The 27,303-nt window shown below is 32.5% G+C and overlaps 2 protein-coding genes and 1 pseudogene across 2 annotated transcripts; 2 read left to right on the top strand and 1 right to left on the bottom strand.

The window, feature by feature from the left end:
- Positions 1 to 4,951: 4,951 nt before the first annotated feature.
- Positions 4,952 to 5,962, top strand: LOC115959033 (annotated as a pseudogene).
- Positions 5,963 to 6,404: 442 nt separating this feature from the next.
- LOC115961216 (alpha-latrocrustotoxin-Lt1a-like) lies at positions 6,405 to 7,825 on the top strand. The gene is made up of 3 exons (XM_031080233.1): positions 6,405 to 6,502; positions 6,723 to 6,857; positions 7,056 to 7,825. Exons 2-3 carry the CDS (start codon positions 6,806 to 6,808, stop codon positions 7,823 to 7,825), a joined length of 822 nt encoding a protein of 273 aa, XP_030936093.1. The 5' UTR covers positions 6,405 to 6,502; positions 6,723 to 6,805.
- Positions 7,826 to 17,540: 9,715 nt separating this feature from the next.
- On the bottom strand, positions 17,541 to 23,572 carry LOC115960138 (ubiquitin-conjugating enzyme E2 10). Its single transcript, XM_031078877.1, has 4 exons — positions 23,242 to 23,572; positions 19,533 to 19,660; positions 18,887 to 18,991; positions 17,541 to 17,963 (listed from the first exon to the last, which is right to left on the bottom strand). Exons 1-4 carry the CDS (start codon positions 23,309 to 23,311, stop codon positions 17,820 to 17,822), a joined length of 447 nt encoding a protein of 148 aa, XP_030934737.1. The 5' UTR covers positions 23,312 to 23,572; the 3' UTR covers positions 17,541 to 17,819.
- Positions 23,573 to 27,303: the final 3,731 nt, after the last annotated feature.

Raw genomic sequence — 27,303 nt, forward strand, 5'->3', positions numbered from 1 at the left:
TGTGAAAATGCTGAAGACCCATTTTTATCGCTCAACTCCCAATGAACTGATTTGCCTCAACTTTGGTATCAATATGGAATAAGAATAAAACTAGGGCATAATTCGGTTTGGGTCTAAGAAAAAGCTTTGTTTAATTTTATTTATTTAACAATCGAGTTATATTTTTGCCTATGTTTAGACTTGACAATAAAACAAGTTAGATTCAAATACGAGAAATTATTGTGTACTTCAGAAATATTATAAATATATATTTTTTTCTCTTACATAAATAATAAGTTTCACTAATTAAATTTATAATGGGATCTACCATTTGTATGAAAGGAAAAAATATATATTTATAGTACTCTAAGAGTACTTAATAATTTTCCAATACAATAATATGTTTGTTAACAAACTTATGAATAAAAGAGCTAATTTAAATATATATATATATATATATATATATGTATATGCATGTATGTGCGTGTACGATTATAAAAATACACTTCAACAACTATTGTCCCTACAATCCATTGGAAGATTAAATACCACTAGTGGAAAAATGTAGTCCTAGATATTTAATTTTGTCGTTGAGCATTAATTTTGTCGTTGAGCAGGAAGACCAAAACTAAAGTTGATTGGAAAGGTGTTTTTCTTTTTTTCTTTTTTTTATAACATATAAATTCTAGTAAGTTGAAAGTTATGATTGGAGACTTGATTTTTGACTCTTATCTTTTTATATTTTATAAATATTTGTACTTATAAAATGATTCTCGTACCAAAAATACACGTTTATTTTGTTTTTTTGTTTGATACTTGGAATTGTCAATATCATTGATTTGAACCCTCTGCTAGATAGTGATAAACATCAATAGTCCATTACATCATGCATCCGTCATAATTAATGGCTCATAAATCTCAAGCCCCACCACCTCTCCCAAACGAAACGATTTGAAATTCAGAGCCAACCACTTTCCCCTCTTTTGTTACATTACAGTAATATACTCGAATAATTCTAACTCGTAAGCCCTATCTTCTTGAGTATGAACCAATAGCAAAAGAGTAGTATTTATTATATACTACTAATACACATATTTCTGCACACCCATTAAAAAAAAATGAATGAAAGACGTGATTTCTTAAATTGAAAGTCATGATTTCAATTACTTTTTTATGTCTGTGCAAGAGTGCGTGTATTATTATAGGTGTATCATAATTTTCTCTTACAAAAATGATCTGAATGGTTAAATGTACCCCTTGGTCTTGTTATATAGAAATTTGTGTTGGACAGGTAGATAAACAAGAAGAGAGTTGAGATAATAAATGAGAGTGTATGTGATTCAAATATAGCATCCACATCCCTAGGATGGAAATTGTCCATAGACAATATTTTCTTTCAATGTTGTTAAAGTACTATTGCAAATTTGTCCACATAATACAACTAAGCATATTGGGTTCTAAAAATAACAATTTTGGAAAAACCCACAAAATTTCTAGTGTTTCTTAAGTTTTTTATTTTTATATAAGAGAAACCAATGTTTCTTTTAATAATTAGAGTTTTAACAGTATAAATAAACCATGAAAAGTCACAAATGAAGTGTTATAGCTGTTAGAAAATAGTTGAAAACTATTTCCCAACGTCTACAAACTTTTTAATATTAAGTGGCAAAACCCTCAGCATTAAATTCTGCAGAGAAATCACAATCCTGCCTAATTTCTCTTACCACTCAGTTGTGCAAGTGCCTAATGAAACACTAAAAATCGTCAAATAAAAACTTTCAATAGTCTCTCGGTCAAGAAATTTCTAACGGAAGACTGGCAAAATCACAACAAATATTTTCCACTTGCTTTTCTATTGTTTCTTCCACTCTATCTCTGCTGAAGAGATAACAAAACTCTTCCACTTCCACTAGGTTGTACTATAATCTCTCACTCAAAAATTTAATTGACACTCTTTCAATTTAAAGTTCTTCTTAGTGTAATTGTCTCAAGACTCCAAGAGAGTTAATAGCGACTTAAGCCAAAACTCTTATATCTCAGAATCAGAAACAACACATACATAAGTATGTCCACAGTTTTTATGAAATCCTATGTTGTTCTACCATTTTTATGGCCTTGTGCTCTTCTCAATTTAGGGAACATTTACAAGAGAAAAATCTTACTCTTGTTTAGAAGTGGCACCACTTCGGCACTTCCATGCTCACATAAGTGAAGTTCCCTTTTATTTCCATGTTGCACAGACATTTAACTTTAAAATGAACCTCATTAAGAATACGAAAACTCATCCTCCAAACATAACAAAGAGCTTTATTCCAACCTGAGTGAGACTTTGAAAAATTTATGCTCAACTAACCATGTATCAACCGCTTGATATTGCCCATTAAACCTATTTCAACTAGATTTCATTAAAGTCGGGTTCCTGCTATTTGAAAGTGTTGTAACCACATTCCAATTGATGTTACTCTTACCAAGTTTCAGAAAAACTTCAGTTTAAGGGTCGTTATCATTTTTAGATTTTTAAGTAGACCACTCCAATCACATTTTGCTTACTCTAACTTTAACCTATTCTGTTTTAGACTTATGTATGTCTACACTTCACACTAGTGGCTCTACATGCAAGAACGATGATCATAGGATCACCCTAACTTGCAAAAATAAATAAATAAATAATATATATACACACGCTTTCCAAAAAAATATTATAGGCTAAACTAAACCATTATGACCATTTTAATAAAAATGTTGAACATCATAACTTGAGAATTACAAAAATTTGGATTAAAAAAAATAGATTAATACTATATTCACAACATTTTCAAATCCAATCCAATGTGGTAAACTATTATTGATTCTAATTTGGATCCAATATTGATATTATTTTTTTACCCACTAATAATAGTTTTTTGCATAAAATTTATTGTAAAAGTATTGTGAACACAGCATTATTCCAAAATTAATTTTGTCCCCCCAATATAACCCTTAATCCCTTTTATAAATTAAAAAGCTTATATAACAACAATAAATATTAGCCCAAATAACAACAAACATAAACCAAACAAAAACAAGACACGACCAAACAACAAGAAGTGAACAAATTATTCAACAAAAATCCTATTAAAACAAAAAGATAAAATTCGCTAATTATTCAAATTTGTAGATCATTCAACCTATTCAATAAAAATAATTTATAATTTCATTTTTCCTTAAAAATGGTACGAAGAAAAATATTATGGTCGTGAGTTCTCCTTGATGGTGATGACAGTTATACTCTTTTTGGCTTTACAAGCACAATAATTTTGCTCTCCTTAGTGACTCGACTCGCAATTATAGCAAATATTCAAGTTATCATTTTATTAGATTTTGTATAATTTTCATTTCTTAGTAAAAATTCAAATTATTACTTGATTAGATTTTGTATAATTTAAATTTTTTTAGTAACCGTCCTAAATATAAAATCTTAAAGCAGCCGCCACTAACACTTTGGATCCGTTTGGAAATAATTTATTTAGTTGAAACTGAAAACTTTTTACTAAAAGTGTTATAGATAAAAGTAAAGCTAATTAAAATAGTAAGTAGAACCCATGAATAGTAACAAAAATAAGCTAAATAGTAGTAAAAATAAACTGATTTTAAACTCTAATCCCACGTACAACCGAAATCTCTTTTTTTTTTCTCTTCCAAAAAACTTCACTTGTATACTTAAATTTTGGTGGCTTCCACTAAAATGACTCGCAACGGTCATGACCATAACTATTCATAAAAGATTGAAATCTATCACTTTATATAATTCATAACCCTAATAAGTGTCATTTCATCATGATATACACAAGTCGAAGCACTAGCATGCCGTCGAGCCATTCAGTTTGCCAAGGAACTAAGTCTACACAAGGTGCTTTTCGAAGGTGACTAGCAGATTGTGATCAAAGGACTTTCAGATGGTAGTGCTAACCAATCCATTAATGGTCACATTATTGATGATATTCTTCATGAGGCAGCCCAGTTTAGGGGATGACTGTACTACTCAATGTGTGTGGCAACTCTGGGTTTTGACTCTATTGCTTTATCACTAAGGATTTTTGTTTAAAATTTTTTAAAGGATCATGTGGTTTGTTTTGGATAAAATATGTTGATCGGATTTTTTTTTTTTTTTTTTAGCTTTATTATTGGTAATTTTTGTTGTTGGGCTAATTTTTTTGGGCTTATATATTTTGTTTTAGATTTAATCTATTAATTTTTATAGCCTTTAAAATGTGAAAAATGCTAAAACTACAAAAATTTTATAAATTTCTAATATGATAAGTGGTTATTGGTAAGTAAAAAGTTATACAAGTGTGCATACCAATAAAAATTTACTATTTCAATAGTTTGTAAAAACGTTATAAAAAATTTTATAGTTATAACATTACTCGTAAAAGAATTGTTGACATTGTTAAGGGGGGCAAAGTGTAATTTTATTAAACAAAATTACTAAAATTAATACCTATTAATATACTAATAATTTTAAAAATATATATTTAGGGGGGGGGCCATTGCCCCCCTAGTTCATATATAGCTTCGTCCATGCCAGTTGAGGTTTTCGAAGTTTAATTATGTTTGTCGCAATTGTAATAAAGTTGTTGATGCACTGGTAAAAAAAAGCTAAGGCAGTTTTAGATTTTCAAGTTTGCTTAGAAGACATTCCGGAGGAGTTTGTTCCTTTGGTTCTTGTTGATGTTTCTTAAAGTTTTTCTTATCTATATATATATATAAAACCGAAGCTTTTGAAGCTCCCACAATTTTCCACGTCAGCACATCATTTAAAAAAAAAATCATAAACCAAAAAATAAAAAACTTTTTTCCACATCAGCACATCATTTAAAAAAAAAAATCATAAACCAAAAAATAAAAAACTTTTCTAAAACCCAAAAAAATACTTAAACGCAAAATCAGAGGAACCCTAAGCCTTTAACACGCTCTACCTTCTCCTTCCTCCAAAACGCAGACCACGCTTTGCCGTTCCCCCACACGCAAATCGCAGCTCAACGACTCAACAGCTCCACCTTCTCCGGCGCCACCCTTCTCCAGTTCTATATTTGTCGGCCCCACCGTTTGATTATCTCTTTCAGCCCTCAAGTATACTCATCCAAAACCTTCTTCTCTCTAACCACTTCACCCCTTCCTAACGCAGACCTCTGGGTTTCATCCTCTGGATTTCAAAATCTGGGTTTAATCCCAGATTTTAGTTTACTAGGCATCTGTTAATTTTACTAGGCACAAACACAACACCGCGTTCTTCTTCTCATCAGTCAGTCAAACTCAAAACTCAACACCATGACCCCAAAATCCCTCTTCTTCTTCTCCACCACCCTCGCTCTTCTCATCCTCCTCATACCCATCTCTGCCCAAATCTCCGACCCGAACCCGAAACTGACCCAATCCCTATCCGCGGCCCACACTGAGCTCACCAACTATGGCTTCCCAGTCGGACTCTTACCCTCCTCAGTCCATGGCTACTCCATAAACAAGACCTCCGGCGACTTCTCCGTCGAGCTCGGCGCAACTGCAAGATCACTCTCCCACCGGGATCCGATCCACCGGCGAAGACTTGGTGTTCGAGGTCGGCATGGTCAGCGCCAAGTACCCTTCCAAGAACTTCGACGAGAGCCCCGATTACGAAGGTAAACACTCCTCTTCGTGAGTGAGCGAGTGAGGTATGAATTCAAATCCCAATTCAATTCGCTCTTAATTAGGGTTTTGAATTGATCAGAGAAATTCGAGACTAAAGTATGTGTTGTGCGTTATGATTAGTATTGAATTAACATCTCTGAGTGATAATTCTTAATTAGTAATTATTGATTTAAAATATAAAAATTGATTGAATCGAATTGTGCTCTATGTATCTCGATTATTCCTGAATATTCTGTATAGCACGAGCAAAATAAAATAGTTGCTGTCTTTTTTGATTTTGTTTTAATTTTAGTTTACTAGGCATCTGTTTGTATCGAATATGTTCTTTTCGAGATTAATTCCCTCTAAGGTATTAGCCCAAACTGCCGACTCTTCCAAAGAAGGTAATTCTTTTCTCTCTTTACGATTAAATCCGTTAGCACAAATCGCATTAGATATCTGTGAAACGTTTTAACTTTTATTTATTTTTACTAATTCGTTAATGTTTGAATTGCTTTTCAGTTTGATTAAAACTGCCGACTCTTCCAAAGAAGGTAATTCTTTTCTCTCTTTATGATTAAATCTGTTAGTACGAATCGCATCAGATATCTGTGAAACGTTTTAACTTTTATTTATTTTTACTAATTCGTTAATGTTTGAATTGCTTTCAGTTTGATTATTGTTGATTTCAATTAATTTACACCTAAGGATTTGTTAAATTATTATTATTATTTTTTAAATTGATTTCTTTCTCTGATTTCGTAGCTGATTGTTATAAAGCTTCCAAAGTATTTTCACGATCAGACAAACTTAACCAAATTGAGCATCTGTTTGGGTGTGGAGGAAAAAAACAATGGAAGCACAATCAATTGTGAAGGTTCCTTTTAGATACCTTTGTTAATTTGCTTTGTTGATTTGCCAATTGTGAATTACTTTATGTTATTTCTACTAAGATTTTTCTATGGTATTCTATTTTATTTCACTTTGTTGCGGGTGCTTGCATTTTTCTTTTTTCTTGCATTTTTCTATGGACAGTCAAGTATTTACCTTTCCTTTATTATGTACGGCTCCAAACATTAATCGTGTATTGGACATAGCTCAAGAACACAGTGTGAGCAGCTACACGTTGCAGAGAAATCGAGGTATCCACAAGCCAGTCAAAGTTGATGACAGCCCTTCAATGATAGCTGAAAATGGTGTGAGTAGCTCCAGCTTGTGCGTGCATGAAAAAGGTGAGAATATTGCTTTGCTCCAAAAAAGCAACATTATCCTCCCCCATGACAATTCTCTAATTGACAGGCAATAAACTTTTCACACTGCCACTGATGGTGAATTTTTCATTTTCACTGTGCCTCAATACATATACTGGGCAAACTTCGTGATTAGGTTATCTTATTTTGTAAATTAATGGTAACATCTCTTGATTACAGTATTGCAGGCACTGCGAACTGCTCATGCAACAGCAGGATATATTAATGCTGCGATGCAGAGAGCTCCCAAGATCTCAGGCAGAGTTATTCAAGCACAGATGGATACAGCATTTACTAATTCTAAGATGCAGAGAATTCGTGGGAACTCAGGCACAGTTAAGGTGGAGAGAGATGGATTTCTCAGCAAGTCAGAAGACAAAGCTGGCAGAACTTTGATGATTGCAACAAGCATGGATCCTGATTTGTACAAGGCTATAACAGATAGGGACATTGATTTAATCCAAAAAAGAAGGCATGATATGGAACTTTCTCCTCTCTATGACAAAACCCCTGAATTGAATACAATCCTTCATCTTGCTGCTGCAAGCTCAGACGATGAAGAGTTTGTACAAGCAATCCTCAGGATCCAACTGTGCCAAAAATTTGTCACAGAAAAGAACTCCAGCGGCAACCTTCCTCTTCATGAAGCAGTAAATGCTGGCCATCTGCATATAGTGAAACTTTTGGTCATATGGACTTACCAGCAGCTGCAAGATCACTCTACTGGACCATTGAGGGAGAAAAATAAGGAGGATAATACTCCTCTTTACCTGCCCTTAATTAACAAATACCAAGCTGTGGGTTGTAACTTGGCCTTGGAATCCAAGTACAATGAAATGGCCAAGTTCTTTGTACTTGGATTGATTTATAGTTTTGAATTGATTTATGACTATTATGCTACTATTTTAAAGTTGAGTATGGACATTTTTAGTAATGTTCACTTTCATTAAGTGTTGTTTCTTTTACATGTACACATGGTGTTTGATGAAATTTCTTATGAGTTCTAGAAGCCATAATACATGGAGAGTCGTAAGGAGGAAGATAGGTAAGAAATGTGATGCTCTATTGTTGATCTAATCAAGGTAAGCTGTGTTTGATTCTTATTACTATTGTTAATGATACACCATATATTGAATATTTACTTTGTACAATTTGCTGTTTTGTGCTGATATCCTAAGTGCTGGTGTTGTTTGGAATTTAATTTATCTGTAATTAATTGTATTGGAGTGTACTTATACAAGTTATATATTTTCTAAATTATGATCTCAAGTATTTGGTTACCACGATATCTCATTGTATGTGATAGATTTTATTACTTTGGTATATAATTTATACCTTGATATTGTTTTTTTTTTTTTAATGTTAGGGAAGTTGTGTCAATTGATTGACATGTTATTATCAACAACTTTCCCGTGCATCGCACGGGTTAGCGACTAGTTTCAATAATAGCCCAGTCTGGTGTTCCAGTCTGGTTTCTCAAAAAAAAAAAATATTATTATTATTATTAAAGTCATCATCAAAAAAATCATCAATTATCATTCTAGCTAGGGATGTATATATGTTGATAATCTTAAGTCTTTCTTTTTTTTTCTTTTTTTTTTTTTTTTTTTTTTTTGAGGAACAGATAATCTTAAGTCTTAACTTCAAAAGATGGCTAGGAAAGAGATTGGCTGGCTCTCAAATTCATGAAAAGGACAATGGTTCTGTTCATTAATTTAAAAAAAGGAGAGGAATGGGTGGAGGTTGAGATTTACCATTTATGAGTGATTTTATGGACTCCTGTGCTTATTACTGACTTATCAATTCTTTCACCTACCTAAATATGAATTCTTCCAAACAACTTTGACTTTCTGGACCTCTTTAATACTGGTATCTTTGCGACGACTGCTTTATAAATAGCCAACCAATAAATAGCCAACAAATTTTAACACGGTCAAAATTTGTTCGGTACAAATCAATTTATTAGTTGAGAATACTTGTTAACTCACTAGCCAATATTAGGTTTCGTCTAAGAAGTGCATATACTTCATTTAGGCTATTGTACTCATTTCTTATTCGTATTAATGATATATCAATTATGTCATGATATAATTTTTTTAAAAATTGTTCATTTCACCGTATCATACTTGTATCCATATCCATACTTGTACATGTGTTTGTGCTTTTCAAAGTTTTAGTCATTGAACAAAGCCAGTAACACAATTTTATTTTAGACCTAGATGGTATACTTTTATGTTCTTAATCCATTGTCTTCATTCTTTTTGTGTGTTTAGTTAATTTATTTATTAAAAAAAAAAAAAAAAAACCATACACACTTGTTAGGATTGTGTTTATTATGCACAAACTAGTTTTACACACAGTCCAATTTAACAGTTTCAGGTTATATATATATACTGTGCAAAACAATTTATGTGAAACAAGTATTACCTTCAAAAAAAGCCTTTTACAAACAATTTTGTTTTCACTTATTACACATTTTACATCCATACTTATTTTTCTTTTTTATATATCTATATAAGAGATGTTACGTCAACAATATTTTTACAACAAATCACAAGTGGTTAGTTGTTATTGGTTCAAATTTGAAACTAACACTAAGATTACTTTTTTGCCCTAACAATAACAACCAGTAACAACCTGGCACTTAAGATTTGTTGTAAAAATGTTGTAGACATATCATTTCTCTATATATAATCCATAATTCTAATATTTTTTTAAAAAAAAAAATTGCAAGTTTCATTATTTGGGGTTGAAGATAAATATAAGAATCATCATTCAAATAACCAATGTCAATGAAAATGATACGCTGCCCATATTTTAAGATAAGTTTGACAAAAAAAAAAAAATACGTAATCATTATTATCTTATTTTGAAATTTATCTTATTTTGAAAATAAGATAAGTTTGAGAAACAAAATAATAATGATATAATAATGATACTTAACCATAAACTTGTCTTATTTTCTGTTTTCCCAATAATTAGACCTCCTTGATTAATCCTATGGATTCTATAAACCCTTTTACTATTAACATGATAAACATAATTCAAACACCAAGCCTTTCCATCGAGAATGTAAAAAAATAAAATAAAATGTCATTTGATTATCATTGATTTAGAATTATTAGGTTGGCTCAAGGTTGATCCAAGGGGTCTATGACCTGGATTTAACAGGTTAATCGCTAATCAAGTCTTTTATGACATTCAATATCATACTTACTAACATATTTTTAGAACAGTTACAAAAAGTCAAATTATGGTCCCTAATATTAAGCGACAAATACTCATGTAATTTATATGACACATTCTGAGATGATTGTTCAATGCCTGGAACAATTTCGTAATGGCAACAAGGCATAGCCTCGACTCACTTAGGCACTCAGATACTTTTTGAAGTGTCACCAGCATATTTGCCTGCTGAAGAATGAAGATGGAGCTTGTGGCAGGAACTTGAGAAAGGCGTGCAGTTCTTCAATAGCCAATGGGAAAGAATAGTTGCTTTCAGATGGACCCGAGTAGTCTTTGTCTCTCAGTCCAAATAGCCCACCAGGGCACGGAACCCCCCTCGGACTAGGGGGGCCATTGGACCCCCTCCCTCTATATATATATATATATATATATATATATTAATTTTAACAATTTTGTTTTATAAAATTATATTTTCTTTCCTTTAACAATATCATTGATCTTTTAAGAGTAATACTATACTTACAAACTTTTTTATAACATTTTTACAAACTGTTTTGATAGCAAATTCTTATTGGTTCACATATAGATACACCACTCACATCATTTTTTTTATTTACTAGTAACCACTTATCACATTAGTAATTTATAATATAAAAAACTTGTAACTCTAGTATTTTTCTCATTTTAGTGATCATAAAAAAATTTTATAGATATAAAATCTAAAACAAAATATACAAGCCCAAAAAAAAAACTCAACAACAAAAATTACCATTAAAACTATAAAAAAAATTAAGCTCAATTAGCTAATTTTATTCAAAATAAATAACCTTACCCTTTAAAAAATTCTAAACAAAAATAATTTTGTTCTTACCCCCACACACACACACACAAAAAAAAAAAAAAAAAAAAAAAAAAAATCCTCAACAACTAAGGGCCCGTTTGGTCATAGAGTTTAAAAATTGTTGTTTAAAAAGATGTGAAAATTGTTGTTTAAAAAGTGTTGTTAAAATACGTGTTTTTAGTGTTTATAAAACAAAAAAATGTGTTTGGTATCATAGTTTAAATAACATGTTTTAGTGTTCAAAAAAATATAAAAATGTGTTTGGTATGTGTGTTTGATTTAAAAATAAAATAAAAAAACTGACACCTTTAACCAAAATAAACATTTTTTTATTCAAAAAATATTTTTTTAATGCCTAACAGGACTGTATGGGTGAGACTGCCGAGACAATACAGCTTTGATGTCTGACGTGGGCCATACAATGTTCAACATAATTACACAATTGCCACTAAAACACTAGTTTTTATTGTTTAAAAACAGGTCTGAGATGATTTCAAAAATATCATTTTAAACACTGATTTTTGAACACTATTTTCCAAACAATCCCTGAATAGGAATGACACACCAAACGTCCTTTTTTGTTTTTGAACACTAGTGTTCAGTGTTTAAACACTGAACACTATTGTTTAAACTGATAAACCAAACACGCTCTAAATAGTGGAATCAAAAGTTGAGACCGCCACACAGCAACTGCTTCCTAACTTAAGGTTTTAGCTCCATCCCAGTAGCCGACCACTTCGGTAGATATTACTTGTTGAGGTTTTTCTTTATAGAATATTAGAGCATTCTCATCAGCTCTCTCATAAAAAATGCCATTTTGACACATCAAAAACCAACTTTATCATTTTAGCACATCATTTTACAATATATCATTTATCAGATGTTCTATACTTCAATTCTATACATTAAAATAATATCTACAATACATTAAAATAATATATTAACTCCTCTCATCAACAACAGCAACAACGGCATAGCCACCACTGCCGCAACAACGGCCACCAACAACAACCACGGCCACACCAACAACACCGACAGCCACCACAACCACCAAATTACAATACCACTGCCACAATTAACCCACAACCCAGCACATTCACAAACCTCAAAACCCATCCCAAATCAAACAAATCCAACCTCCAATCCCTCTAGATAAACCTGAACCTCACAATCTACTGGCAACAACAAAAAAAGCCACCACCACAACTCATGAAAATCAACCAATAGCCACAACAATAAAACCCACGGCAAAAAAAAAAAAAAAAAAAAAAAAAAAAAAAAAAAAAACCACCATCAGAAAACAAAAGATAAGAAATGTCTCACACTGTGAGAGATCGACGGCGTGGGGATGGATGGCACGGCAAGCTCGGCGGTGTGGCGTGGTGTGGCGGATGGTACGGCAAGCTTGACGGCGCGGCGTGGCGTGACATGGTGGATGGCACGAAGCTCGGCGATGCGGCGTGGTGGTCACTGTGGTGAGATCAGCATGGCTGTGAAAGAGCAACAGAGAGGGCTAGACAGAGATGAGAGTTTGGGTCAGAGTAAGAGAGATCGAAGGTTGAGAGGGAGTGCCGAAAAGAGATGGGGAATTAGGAAAATTGATCGGCGGTTTTGTTTTTGAGTGATCTTTAGAGAGTTTTTGTGTTTTGTTTTTAAGGGAGACCTTGAGTTTGCATTTGCGTTTGAGAATGACTGAGGAAAGAGAGATAAGACAGAGATGAGAGTTGAGAAAGAGAACCAGACGGAGAGAGAGAACCAGGCGGAGAGAGAGATATGTTTGGGGAGGAGAGAGAAAAAGTATATAAAATAATAATAAAAATTTTGGCACATTTGTCCGTACCGTCTCAAATATGAGACGGTACTGTAGCCGTGTGTTAAAAATTTTGAGATTTGAGAGATCTGATGATGGTTGGTTTTTAGTGTTTGGTGTGTCAAATGCCAAATATTTGGCATTTGACACACCTGATGAGAGTGCTCTTATGTATATATGTATGTACAGTATAAAGAAGAGTCAAAGGTGGTTGTGGTGGCAGTGAAAGTTACATTAGGGAGTATTAAGATACCTAAGATTATTGCTATAACCATGGCATGTAGCTATAGGTAAGATGTGTGAATTTTATGCTGAGGGTTGATACAGTGATTTTCAAGTCTCACGTGATTTTATCAGCGTTTAAGTCTTTTCCTCAACACCTTGATATCACTCTAAAAAGGGTTTTATATGAATTACACGCATCCGAGAATTAGTCAAATACTTAAAAAGTTTTGGACAGTTTTGGATGCTCATGTAAGAGGAAAAAAAAAAAAAAAACACCTAAAACTATTTTTTAGAACCTTTCATAAAATGAAGTGTGTTAATCGACAAAGCTTTCAATCATCCATGATATAAACAAAAATCAGAATATTTTACTCTCTCTCTCTCTATATATATATATATAACAATGGGTGAAACTAAAAGAAATTCAAATTAGAATTCCAAATTAGAATTCTAAATTAGATTTTCAATTTTGCGTCATGTGTTCTAAATTATTTATTATTAAAGAGTTATATTTCTTAATTTTAAAATCAAATGTGGGACCACATCATAAATATTCATCCAAGTGAGTTTTTAAATACAAAAACCAAAGAGTTTAGAATAAATAAATCGTAAAAAAAAAAAAATTTAAAAAGTGTTTCACAATAATTTTTTTATAAAAAAAATGACAATTTATATTTTATACCTAATAATATCCTTACAAAAAATTTTAAAGAGTTAACAAAATATAAAAATAATTATCAATAATATTTAAATTATATATATATGAATTATATTATGCATCTTATTGTATATTTTTAAATGGATTCATGAATATGCATGGGGTGAAAAACTAGTTGCTCTAATGGCCATGAACAATGAAACCCAAATTGATTTTCCAAATAAGTTGGAAAGAGAGTTAGTTGAGGATTTCTTTGACAAATGCATGATGCAAGTATTTACTAATTTATTTCCTCTTATCTCCCACGTGCTTCTTTGAAGTTTCAACTTTCAATGGGCCTTTATACAAGGAAATTAGTTTCAGCAAATTGGGACAATGTCATGTGTTTGGGGTTTGAGTCATTTGACTGTCTGCTGGTTGTTCATGTGTAAGGTGAGAGCATAAATATTTTTAGCCGTTACATTTACTAAAATTCATTTCCAAGTTTGTCGATTTTATTTTTACTCTCTCTCTCTCTCTCTCTCTCTCTCTCTCTCTCTCTCTCTCTCTATATATATATATATTATAAAATTCTAAGACCACACCCAATTTCGCATATATTTTCATAACTATATGGTTGACTGTGAGTAGTGAAAAAAAAAGTGATAAGTTTATGTAAAAGTAACAAACAATCAATCATAATAAGATAGGTTTGAAAATAAGTATGGAATTGGTTGTAGTTCTTTATATATATATATATATATATATATATATATATATATATATAAAAGGTCTCCTTGACAAGCTCAAAAGTTGGTCTCCTCTCATTAGTATGCCATTAGTAACAATAAGAGAAAATTAAGTGCCACAACTTTTTTTTTTGGGCCACAATTTTGATATGGCAAGCAGACTCGAAGGCTGGGTTTGGATTCCATTGAAAATGCGCGTTTGCTTTTTTTTCTGTGAGTCCCGTGTACTGTTCATAGAACTCGCAAGTATAGATTTCAGTAAATTTTTCTTTAAAATTAAATCTCACGGTACTATTCACATATTTAAAAATTATTTTGTTATAATATTTTCAATTTTAAGTTTTTAATTTTTAACAATAAATGGTATTCAAACAAATCCTACGTAAAGAAAAAAAAAATTTATCCGTGTAAAAGTAATAAATAACCTTTCAAAATTTATCAAATGAAAATTGTAACAAAACTCAAGACCTTTTACCTAACACTTGACAGGGTAGGTGGTAGAGAAGAAAAAATAATTTGTCCGTGTAAATAACCATTCAAAATTTATCACGTGAAAATTGTAGCAAAACTCAAGACTTTTTCACCTAACACTTGACGGGGAAAGGTGGTAGAGAAGAAAAATTAATTTGTCCGTGTAAAAGTAATAAATAACCGTTCAAAATTTATCACGCCGAAATTGTTGCAAAACTCAAGACCTTTTACCTAACACTTGGGGAGGTGGTATTTGAATTTTGAAAGGTCGAGCTCAGTCTGGTCTAGAATCCTGACAGAGAAAAATAGTACAAAAGTTCACTCCTAACTTCAACTAAATACTGGCACACAAAATAAAGGAGGGGATTGAGAACCTGTTCCGTGACACATTGAACTAATTCCTAAAGGAGGTGCCCTGCTCCGTGACACATTGAAAGTTCACTCCTAAAGGAGGTGCCCTGCTCCGTGAGGACCGTGACACATTGAAAGCTTTTAGTTTTTAGCTTGTCTCACTTAGGAGGTGTTTGATATATGTATTTAAATATATATTTTCAGTTTTTAAATAATGTTATACGTATTTTTATATATTTTTTTTACATATTTTTAAAAAAATTAAAAACTATTATTTAAACATACATATCAAACGAGCCTTTAAAATTGTTTGTTGTTGTTTTTGTGGGTATAATAATAACAAAATCTAAAGAATATTACTTATTTACTTATCATAAAGAATATTAACAAAGTTTGTTGTTGTTATTTACTTATTTCATAAAGAATATTACTTATTTACTCAAAAAATAATTATAACAAAATCTGTTTATCCCAATTTTCCCTGAAGCTGCCTCTATATTTTTTTATCTTTTTTTTTTTTTTATCTGGGTTTTGATGGGTAAAATAGTAAATAAGTTAAATAGTATAAGAAGCTAAGGTTATGTTTGATAATTATTTTTGTTTTTTGCTTCCAAAAACTTGTTTTGGAAAAAAAAAAATTATTGTGTTTCCAAAATTAAAAACACATTTGGTTAGTTTATTAAAACAAGAATGGGAATTTCTTGTGACTTTTTAACATATTTTTGGGGGGAAGAACAGACCATTAACTAAGTGATGAACTAATATATTATATATTATTTTTTAAGCTAATTTATGAATTTTTTATTTAAAAAAAATAAGAGAGAGAAAGATGTGTCTAAACAATCACATGTCACCATAGCAGGTACATGCATTTGTTGCCAGACTAAAACAAGCTCACTAAAGTCCGAACGTATAGGCATTGTATCTTTAAAACATAAGACCAAAACTTGAACATGAAATCTCATTTAACTCTAGGCCTAGGTCATTTCTTCATGTATCACTGCTAATTGATGCTCAAGTTTGTCATCTTTGGTGATTCTGCACATCATGCTGTGAACCAAAAATGATTTCATGGATGACGAGAGGAAAGTGGAAGAAGGGAGGAGAGAGCAATGGGTTTGGGTTTGGCCGCAAGTTTAATTTGGACTTTGTTATTGTGCTTTTGGTTTCACTTTTTTGTTTCAGCTAGGTCTCGAAGCCTAGACTTCATAACTGAAAACAAGTTATCAGCTATTCTTCGAAAATTGAGATTTAGAAACCATTTTTGTTTTTCGTCTATTTTGAGTTACCAAACAAATTTGTTGGCCTAGAAAGTAGAAAATTGGTATAAAAAAAAAAAAAGTGGCCAAACATGCCCTAAGGCTTTTTTTACAATTTTCTCTTCCATATTTTAAGAAATAGAGTTAAATGTCTAAATTTTATGTATTTATGTGCTTTTTCTATAAACTTTTTATTTTTATGTACCATTTTTAAAAAGTTCACTTTCTCATTTTCAAAATACAAATCTATTTTAGCGTGCTTCCAGCAAAAAGTTAAATAAGTCTATACAAATTGAGGCTTGGTGCAATAGTTATTACAACATGCAATAGCAAATTAAAGATTGAGATTAAAATTTTCAAAAGTCATTCTTAATCTCAACTCTTGAATAAAATAATTTTTAACCTTTAACTTTTTACTATTTTACTTTCACTTTATTTTTTAACATCTTTTTTTTATACCCTATGATTAATTGCATGATGTATTGCTATTGCACTAAATCTCAATACAGTTTATACCAAATGCATAAGCTATTAGGAATTTAAATTTTTTTCTTTTAAAAAAAATGACTATTAGGAGTAAAAAATCATTCAACAATTTCAAAATATAAAAAGACTTGAGTAGATTAAACGTGTGAAAAAATAAGTTATAACTTACAAAAAATGAATTACTACTTACATTTATATTAGATTTTTTATGAGCATATTAGTTTGCACTTTAGTTATTTTGTTATTAATATCAAATAATATTTTTAAAATTAATTTTACTTCTCTAAATAGAAATCCTGGCTACTCCACTTATTACAATTAAAATGAATTAGTTAGATTTTGCTCTAAAAAAAAAAAGGTTGGATTTTGCCATGTCATCAAAACACACATTTCTTCTCTCTGTTTTACGATTACCAAGCAATAAAAGAAAGCTAGACATATATTCCCTCCCCAAATGCAGGGCTGGGATCCAATCCAAAGGATATCAATAACTCAACAGGATTAAGAATTGCTAAAGCCCAACTTATCTTTTCAGCTAATCCCATATAGAATCCCATACTTAATCAAGAATCACTAGGATGATCAAAACAGAAAATTCTTCCTCCTTTTAACGAAAGACCAAACCAGAAAAATCCTCTCCCAACAGAAAATTAAAAAAAGGAAACCATAATGGCGATGCAGTCCTCACTAATCAGAAGGATTATGGAAACAAGGTTAATACAGACATATTTCATTGTGCTAAAGATCCAATTATCCATACAACAACAAGACATCAAACATGTGTTTGTGTTTCTTTCATCTTTAACTGAGAAATGTTATGAACCTCTTCTTTGGTTCATTTTGGGGTAGAGGATACAACAAACATTGATACATAGGCTGAAAAATACAGAGAAAACAAGGGTGCCCTCCCCTCACATACCAAAGCTTGTTTAGCCCATGGCATACTTCTGGGTCCAGCTCCTAGCAGTTGTTTCATATTTGTTCCTGTCTGTCTTATACATGTGAGCAATCTCAGGCACCAAAGGATCATCAGGATTTGGGTCCGTCAGCAAAGAACAGATTGAAAGCAACACCTAAAGATGAACAGAACAAACAATTTTTACCCACTGAAAATTGATTTTACTCAGTTAAATTGAATAGAGAAAGCTTGACAAAGGAATATTTCTAGGGGTACCTATAAAATCAATCACAAAAAATTAAAATCTACAGAAATGAAATTATAATTGGTACTTTTTAAGATGTCAAATAACGACATCCATCAGAAAGCAAACACGTGAGTATGATGCCCTACTTCATATAGGCTCATTATTAACAAAAAACATTCAACGGCTGTATCAGTAGTATCCCCCTATGAATGGCAAAATATTCCCTCCCCACCTTCTCCCCCAGGGCTCCAACCCGACCAGCCCAGTCAGTGGTTTTTCCCACCCCATCTCACAGTGTGTGTTTAAATTATTTATGTAGTTTATGTAGAACTTAATCATTTTATACATAGCCTATTACCATCTAAAATATGCATCTTTCTCTCTCAGTACTCTCACCATCACCCTTCCCCTTTCTCTCTTATTTCTCTTACACTCATCAGTGTTGGCACCACCTCAATAGGGTGGCAAAATGGCTTGGCCCCAACATGCCCTGCTCCAGCCTCATGCAAGTTTTCCTCACCCCACAAAGGGGGACAGAGCTATCCGGCCTCAGCCCATTACCATCCTTACATACAGGTGCACTAATAATTTGTAATTGACCGTCTATTCAACCCACCAAGAGATACAAAGAAATGGAGATAAATCTATCAGTTCTATGTCACAATGATTCAGCATATTAAAGCTGCCAAAGATGAACACTCTCATTCGTAAAATATCATAAGCTTGCAAAAAAATCTTTTGATATGTAAGCCGCCAGAAATATGGCATTATGATAACCAGTAATCCATAACTTCTAGGATGAGGGCCTTTCCATATACAAAATGGTGCTTACAAGGTTACAGGACAAATACCTTGGAAATGGTAAGGGCAGGGCTCCATTGCTCCTTCAAGATGTCAAGGCAAATGCTCCCATTGCTGTTTATATTTGGGTGAAACACCTTTGTTCTGAATGCAACCTGCATGATACATAATGTATGAGAAACAGACAAACAGACAGAGAGAGCTACATCAAGGATTGATGATACTTCAAAACACAATGTACATAAATAATATTATTATTATTGGCATGCATGTTTGACTTTCCTAAATATACATCCCAAAATTCTAAACTCACATTGGCACCTCTTTTTAGAAATTGAAGCCAAATCCTCTGGTGCAATTAACAAATAAATGTAAATCAATAAATTGTTTTCCATTCAAAAAGTTCAAATAAATACACAACACAATAAATGCTTCCAACATAAAATAAGTAAATGCAGCCAAAAAAACAAAAAGAAAAATAAGTAACACCGATAACAGCTTAAAAAAGACTCAGTATGTTACAGCACACTATAGTAGAGATTAACTTAAGTTCAAAGCCAATCACACTTCAATCTCAGCAGCACTATGAGTAAACTTCAGAGTTGCAACTAAGAACGATGGAAATTTATATAAAGTACACTTTTAAGATAGTGCATGAATAATTTCCAATATAAACATAAAGCAGGAACAAAGTACCTTGGGGGGCTTAAATGGGTAGTCTGGAGGAAAGTGGATAGTAACTAGGAAAACACCCCCTGCATAAGGACTGTCTGGAGGACCCATTATTGTTGCTTGCCAGTGAAACATATCTTCGGCAACGGGGCCTGCAAGATCAATACTGTGAGCCAATAAGTAAAAATAAATGTATATAAAATGAAAAAAGAACAATTAAAGGATACTGCAGCACAAATTTTACGCCTCTTACAAGAAGATACATTAGCTTTAGCTCCAATAATACAGCAAAGAACTCATATGGACAATTGACGTAATACAGAAACCCAAAAAAAGTGAGAGAATATGGTTGCCAATGTAACACTAGAGCAAGAGTTTCCTTCAGTTTTGGGTATTGAGAGAAAAAAGAATTTTTCTTTTCCTGCAAATCTTAGAAATGTAGGTGCATCTTTTTTTTTTTTTTGATAAACTGTAGAGCATCTTTTTGATTTCTGATCCATCAAACTTCCATGCGTTGACCCCAGTGGGTAGCTCAGGTCAAGAAGAATATTAAAATTTAGAAGACCAAGCCAGATTTGCCAGTTTAACCAGGAGAATGGTAGCATAGCCCGATCATTGGTCCAGTCAACACAAAGTAGACAGTATCACTACAACAATCCACCCAAACATGCTTCTCCCAACTCCATTCAAAGGTTACCATCACTCTCCCCATCCAACTCCAGACAAGGATCCTCAAATCATTGCAAAACTTCATGATTGATGTTCATAACAAATTACAAATTTCAATTTATATGGAACAAAAATCCAAAGCTATCAAAAGTCCTTAACTAGAGTAAACTTTTGCAGGAAAAACAAATTCTTTGGTCCCAACTTCAACACCTAGACAGCCATTACAAAAGCATGGGTGAAACTACCTTACATTGAGTTGAGGCAATTGCTCCCACTGAAATTTAGAAAATATTTGAGTGCCATATGTTCAGCACTAGAATACCCCTCATAGTTTGCACCCATAAAAAACATTTGTGTGGGCCAACTATAAAACTCTTTAAAAAAATAATAAGAAGAAAAGGTGGCACTTCTTAAAATTTAATAAATTTAATGGTAAGTTATATTTTAAAATAAATTAAAGATCTTACTAAAAAAGAGTTTACCGGCTGAACCATTACACTCATAAATTCAGTTTTTGTACCACAAACTTAAGAGATAATAATGGTGGTCCAACTTCATCCCAATTTATGCAAACATACTATAAATTATTTAGATTCATCAACTCTTTTGAAGGGTAAGGTTTTTGGATGGTGGTTGTGCCTCAGGTTTGTTCCTGGGACTGCAGAATTAGAAAGCTCCTGAATTGAACTCAGTGCCTAAAGCTGTGCTTAAGCACATGATTAAGTCAGGTGACAGTTTTTTAATGGTTGGAAAATTGCCTTCTTTGGGGGTTCTTTACAATAGGTTTGACCACCAGGAGTTGCATAGTGCTGCAAGTACTGTAAATGCAAAAATATCAAGTATTCTAAAAGATGGTCAATGGTGTTGGCAACCTGCTAGATCAAATGATCTTGTGTCAATTCAAGTAGGATCTCTTCATATTAGACCTGGCCAGTCAGATTCTGTACTCTGGCTCCCTTCATCAAATATTTTCTCTTGTAAGTCTACTTGGGAAGCAATCCAGGTTAAACATCAGGAGGAGGAGTGGGCAAATCTCATCTGGTGCAAGGGTAATATCCTTAAGCATGCTTTTGTGGCATGGTTAGCAACCAAAGATAGATTGACTACTATAGAAAGATTACTAGCTTGGGGTTAGCAAGGAAACATTCACTGTTTTTTTTTCAAATGCCTTTCTCTAAGAAAATTTGCATTCAGATTTTAAGGTTGTCTCTGCAGTATGCAACCTGTTAAGCTAGAATGATGCAGTGCATTGGGGAGTCCATGCTTTGAAGGAAAAAGATATGAATAAGTAGAGAGTCTTTTGCTGACACTATCTCTATCTTTTGATCAAGGGAGATGCCTGTGTCTACAGTTGTAATATCCTCTCTGAGGAGAGCGTCCTCAAGTATATAAGAAGTGATTTTAGACTTAGGCTTGTGGGAGATAGTAGGTTCAAGAATTTCCTGCAAAACAGGGTTGTGTGCAGTCTCTGGAGAGTGTGTGTTTCTATTCTTAGTTAGTTGAGCTTTGTGTGGTCATTTGACTTGTACCGTCACTTACTGCTTGGAGACTTTGTTCTTGTATGTTAATAAAATGTTGTCCTTTATCCAATAAAAAATTTTAAAATAAAAAAGGAACTATAGAAAGTGAACATCTGTGAGTGTTGCAGTAGTACCTTAAAATGGATCCTGGCAATAAAGCCTGCGCATGATAAAGTCCTAGTGTTATTAAACAAAACAAGTACTACCAAAAATAATGGAATCGAGAGTTCCTTGAATCTACCCTTCTTCATAAATGCACAATTGCAATACATATTAAATTCCATCCCATTCAAAAGATCAAGGTTTGATTGCCTCAAGATATATGAATAATTCCAAGGTCATAGTGGCTGACGGTAACTAGGTACATTTAAACCGAAATTATATGAGAAGACTACGATGTCATGCATAATCTCTGAAAATGACATAAGTACTCCAAAATATGTTAACCCCCCCCCCCCCCAAAAAAATCCTTTTTACCCCCTCTCTTGCTAAGTAAAAATTATATTATTCAGAAGAGGAGATGGTTCACATGCACAGAATGCATAGCAAACCACTCCTAAAGAATTACAATCACATAATTAAATACAATAGAAAGTCAAGAAAAGATGAAGCGGGAATGTTGTCCAAGGCACGCACATCCAAGTGTACAAGGACCTCAAAAAAGTCTGTTTGATAGCATATATAGGACTTGCAACTCCATCCAATGTTCTTCTGTCTCGCCATATTGTCCACATAACCCTCCAAATCTTTGAGACTTTATACCAGTGAAATCTTCCTTACCAACACTCCAACATCTCAAACAGAGTCCTAGGCATCCCACAATATCTCTCAAACAAAACAAACACAAAAGACCACATACCAGTAGTCACTGGATAATGAAGCAACAGGTGCTCAATAAATCCCCGCTCCTTTCACACACGCACCACCAATCAGCAATCAAGAAATTGCATTTTCAAACTGTGTTAAAACCCATCATCAATGCCAAAAGCACTACAAAATTAGTACACACTAAACTTACCCATTATTGGAGAGAGAATTTTTCTACTTTTAGCTTCGATTTCCTAATCCGTTCCATCATCACACGAAAATCTCTAAAAATACTATAACCCTTTCAAACCCAACAGCCTAAAATTCACAGATTAGACAAAACCTTAACCAACCATACAACGTGGGGCAACCGCCAACTCAGACGCCGATGACCCAATTTCCATACACAAAATTGGACACATTTTGCAATGAATTCAGATCATAATCCATGCATCTTCTCCATATTTATCCACATCAATCAAAATTCATTTTAAAAAATACATATACACTCAACAATTTTGAATTTTTTTTTCTACTTTTTGATAATTCAATAGCTGGGGTAGGTGGGATTTATATTATGAGGTCTCTGTTGAAAACACCAGAAGGTGTCAGTTGAGCTACAAAGCTCGCAAATCAACCAAAAAAAAGATAAAGTACAAATAAAGATAAAACTACAGAGATCAAGCAAGACAAAGCTACCATAAACAAAGTTGAAGATAAGAGAGAGAATGGAGTACCGGCGCTGCAAGAAGTAGGAGGATCCTTCTGCAAATCCTTGAGCTCCTTCAAGATCCGCTTGGAAGCCATATCGAGAAACCCTGATTTCACAAGATCCCCAAACCCTCAACAAAAGATCACCAATCCAAAAATGTAAAACACGCAACACTACTCTCGTCTCGACCGTAAACAGCAATATATATAGAGAGAGAGATATAGAGCTAGAGAGAGAAAGAGGTTGAAGAGGATGGAGGAGCCGTACAAAGAGAGAGATCCTTTCCTTTCCTTTCCTTCCTCCTCTTTATTTACTTTCTCTTCTCTCTGAAATGGAAATGGTGGAAAGAGAGAAGAAGAAAGAAAGAAGGAAGGAAGAGTTTGATTGGGTGAGAGTTGTTTTGTTTTTTTTATAATTTGATAGTGGGTCCCGTCCCGCGTTTGCGTCTTCTTTACGATATGATTACTGTTTCCCTTTTTACGCCGAAAGTGGACTTCTCTTCAATTCATTTTCATTTGCCGACTCACGCTCACGCCAATTTTTTTTTTTTTTTATACCTTTTTTAAAAATTAGCCGTTTTTTTTTTTTAATTTATTGGATGAGATTTAGCTTCCGTTTAAATACTAATAAAAAATAAAAATTATTTTACTATTTAATTTATTTTTGTTATTATTCATAATTTTATTGTATTTTTAATATTTATTTATGAATTTCACTGTACTATTTCAATTAATTTTTACATTTATCTATAATATTTTTAGTAATATATTTTCAGTTTCAGCAAAATAAGTAGTATTCAAACAGATCCTTAATCTCTTTTGCCACAACGTTGTTTCCAGTGTTGCACCACCATCCCCCCAGTTGTCTTAACAGTTGGATTGATTGATTGATTGATTTTAGATAACCAATTTATAACAATAAAATCTCATCATTATTCAATTTTTTTTAATATGAGATATAAATTTTATTCTAAATTAGTCTAATATATATGTGTGAAACTTTCTCTTAGAAATTTAAACTCCAATCATTTTTATTTGATTTTTAGTAAATAAAAGCACAGTGATAATTGCTACTTAAAAAAATAGCAATTATCAATTTTTTTGAGAAATGAGAATGTTTCTATCATCTCTTTTTTTTTTTTTTACCTTGTTTATATCATCTCTTCTAGTCATTTAATTGAACATGCAAAAATTCTCACTATTTATGTTAGTACTTTTTCAGTTTGGATGAAAGATATTTCATCACATAATGCTTAATTTTAGTTGATTTGATTATTTTTACTTAATAAATTTACGGTTTTCTTTTTATAAAATAATTTTTTTTCAATTTTTTTTTGAATTTCTTAAATAGCAATCCATCTACTAATATGCCTATGATTTGCCAACTTACACAACCGCGTTCTGTGACCAAATTTTCTTTTCCATTCAATATTTTGAAGAAAAAAAATATACACGTTACAATTGTAATTAAAAATTAAAAAAGAAGATATAAATCAAACTTCTACACCTAAGATGTTGTCTATGGGTTTGGAATCCTTCTTTTTGTTTCTTTTAACCACATACGTAGAAGGTGGACCTTTTTTATTTGTGGTTTAATGATTTATAAGCTAATAATAATAATAATAAAAACCTTCGCAATTAAGACGAAAGGTGGTGGCTTAAATTAAAGTACATATTCCTATTTTCTCAAATAACATAAGGTGCAAGAAAGAAATGTGCTGGCATAGCATATGAATTGGTCAAAAATAAAAATATACTTTGTCATAGGTGAAAGGCAAAGAAGAGAAGACAAGTCAATTACGGATGAAAGTTATTTCTAAAAAATATAATAAAATAAAATAATAAGGATGAAAGTTATTGTTTTGCAATTGTTGAACAAAATTGGATTGGGTTCTTTGTTTTAGAGCATAGGGTTTTAAAATTTTTAGCATTTAACATCTAAAAACCCAACTTTATACCATTTAACACATTACTTTTCAATACACCTAATATCAAAATTTCTATTTTTTTATCACTTCATTAAAATATTATTTATTTATCATTTTTTATTCTTATCACCCAAGCCACCACAAACCCATGGCACCACCAGGGCACAACCCACAGCGTCATCCACAGCACCACTCATGGCACAACCCACCGACCTCAACCTACGACACAACCCACTGGCCTCAACCCACAACACCACCCACCGGCCTCAACCCACACAACACTACCCACAGCACTACCACGGCACACCAACTACATGGCACACCAACCCACTTTTCCCTCTCATCCTCTCTTTGCCTCAACTCATGACACAACAACCACAAACCCACCACCATTACCCAGCAACCTAAGTAAAAAAAAAAAAAAAAAAAGCACCATTAGTAACTTAGCGAGACCTATTGAGCAACACCACCCACCACCCTTCCCTTGTTCTTCCATTCTTCAGATTAGTTTTCTACACCTAAAACCCACCGCAAAACCCTAGCCAATACCCACCCTAGCCACAAAAATAACCACCACCCCAATGGCCTAGCCTCTTCGATCTCAACTCCAGCTAAAAAGGCCGACTCCAACTCAAGAATGCCAACCATGAATCCAGAGAGGGAGAAGAGAGGCACTGGAGAGGGAAAAAAAAAATAGAGAAGGAAGAAGGCTGAAACTGGATTGAGAGAAAAAAAATGAGGAAGAGAGAGAAATTATATTTTATTGAGAAAGAGAGAGGAACTTAATAAAAAAACTATTTTAAGTTTTGAGATTTTTGCTACAATGAGCTGTCATCTATGGCAACCCATTGTAGCTGGGTGTTAAAAATTATAAGATTTAACATCTTTGATGTAGTTTGTTTTTTGTGTGTTTGATGTTATTAATAGCACTTTTAGCATTTTTGCATTTTTGATGAGAATGCTCTTACGTGTTGAGATGGAATTATTAGTTTCGTCTTTAACCAAGTTTGGGATTAACGACAATTGGAAGCCTTACTATATTTAATGATTTAGTTAATTGTATTATTTACACTAAATAATACTGTCATGTTAGCATTACAAATAAGATTTAGGGATCTTTACTACTGTACACCCTTGGTGCGATGGTCACTCCACAATTATAAGTGTTTGTGGGGTATGAGGGGTAAGAGCCAGGGTTCAAGTCTCTAGGAGGGAGTTTTCACATACATATACACTTAAATTAGGTTAGAGTAGAATTTCTATCTTGTATAAAAAAAAAAAAAAAAAAAAAAATTTGGGGATCTTTATATAAAAAAAATTCAGTTGCAATTATGACATTAAATCATAAGCCTCTTAATCATATTTTATTTTTTTATTGGTTTAATTGACCAAGATTGCATCTTTAGAAATTATATCAAATTTATTATAATCAAGTGTAACATTAAAATTCTTCTAAAAAAAAAAAAAGGTGTAACATTGAAATTCACAAGCTGTAAGATTATTGTTCTATTTCCTGGCCTGTAGTTGCATACTGATTGATTTGGCATTTTTTTTTTTTTTTTTTGGGGGGTTTTGATTGGTTCATTTGTTCTTGGAGTTGTATGGTAGAGGTGTTGTTTCAGTGTAGTCTTCTAATTTTGGAGTAGATGTTATTGCTTGTATTTAGGTAGTTGTTTAGGTGTTTTATGGGGAAAATGTTGTTAAGGTGCTTTGTCTACCTGGGGATTGTTATTTTTGTTGTTTGAGATGTATTATTTTTATTTTGGTTGGGATGATTTTCTTATTCATAAAATAAATAAATAAAAATAAAATCTTATAACATTGTTCACAATAAATGACACGTATTTGAATCCGCACCTTAGGCAATATTGATTTGGTTCGACGGAAAATATTTTTCCAAAGCATAAAGATGGAAAATATTTTTCCAAAGCGTAAAGTTACATAAGGTAAAAAAAAAAAAATTCAATTGTTTGGTTAAAAATGCTATGAAAACTACCTGTAGCGGCAAGGCAACTGGCTTCCAATGGTGGCAAAGACTGGTAGCAATAGACTGTTAGTAGTGGCGGAGAGTAGGGGTGGTGGTGTCAATCAATTGAGATGATTTAAATCATGAATATTTCTATTGAAAAAAACTAAAAAATGTCAATCAATTGAGATACA

The sequence above is a fragment of the Quercus lobata genome, chromosome 9, assembly GCF_001633185.2.
Source record: "Quercus lobata isolate SW786 chromosome 9, ValleyOak3.0 Primary Assembly, whole genome shotgun sequence".
In the NCBI taxonomy this organism is placed as follows: domain Eukaryota; kingdom Viridiplantae; phylum Streptophyta; class Magnoliopsida; order Fagales; family Fagaceae; genus Quercus; species Quercus lobata.

Coding starts and splice junctions, on each gene's coding strand:
- LOC115960138 (XM_031078877.1), bottom strand. CDS start 23,311: ATGGCTTCCAAGCGGATCTTGAAGGAGCTCAAGGATTTGCAGAAGGAT. Junction 19,661..23,241: donor TCCTACTTCTTGCAGCGCCG/GTACTCCATTCT, acceptor TTGATCTTGCAG/GCCCCGTTGCCGAAGATATG. Junction 17,964..18,886: donor CTGCCCTTACCATTTCCAAG/GTATTTGTCCTG, acceptor GTTCATCTTTAG/GTGTTGCTTTCAATCTGTTC.
- LOC115961216 (XM_031080233.1), top strand. CDS start 6,806: ATGATAGCTGAAAATGGTGTGAGTAGCTCCAGCTTGTGCGTGCATGAA. Junction 6,858..7,055: donor CTTGTGCGTGCATGAAAAAG/GTGAGAATATTG, acceptor TCTTGATTACAG/TATTGCAGGCACTGCGAACT.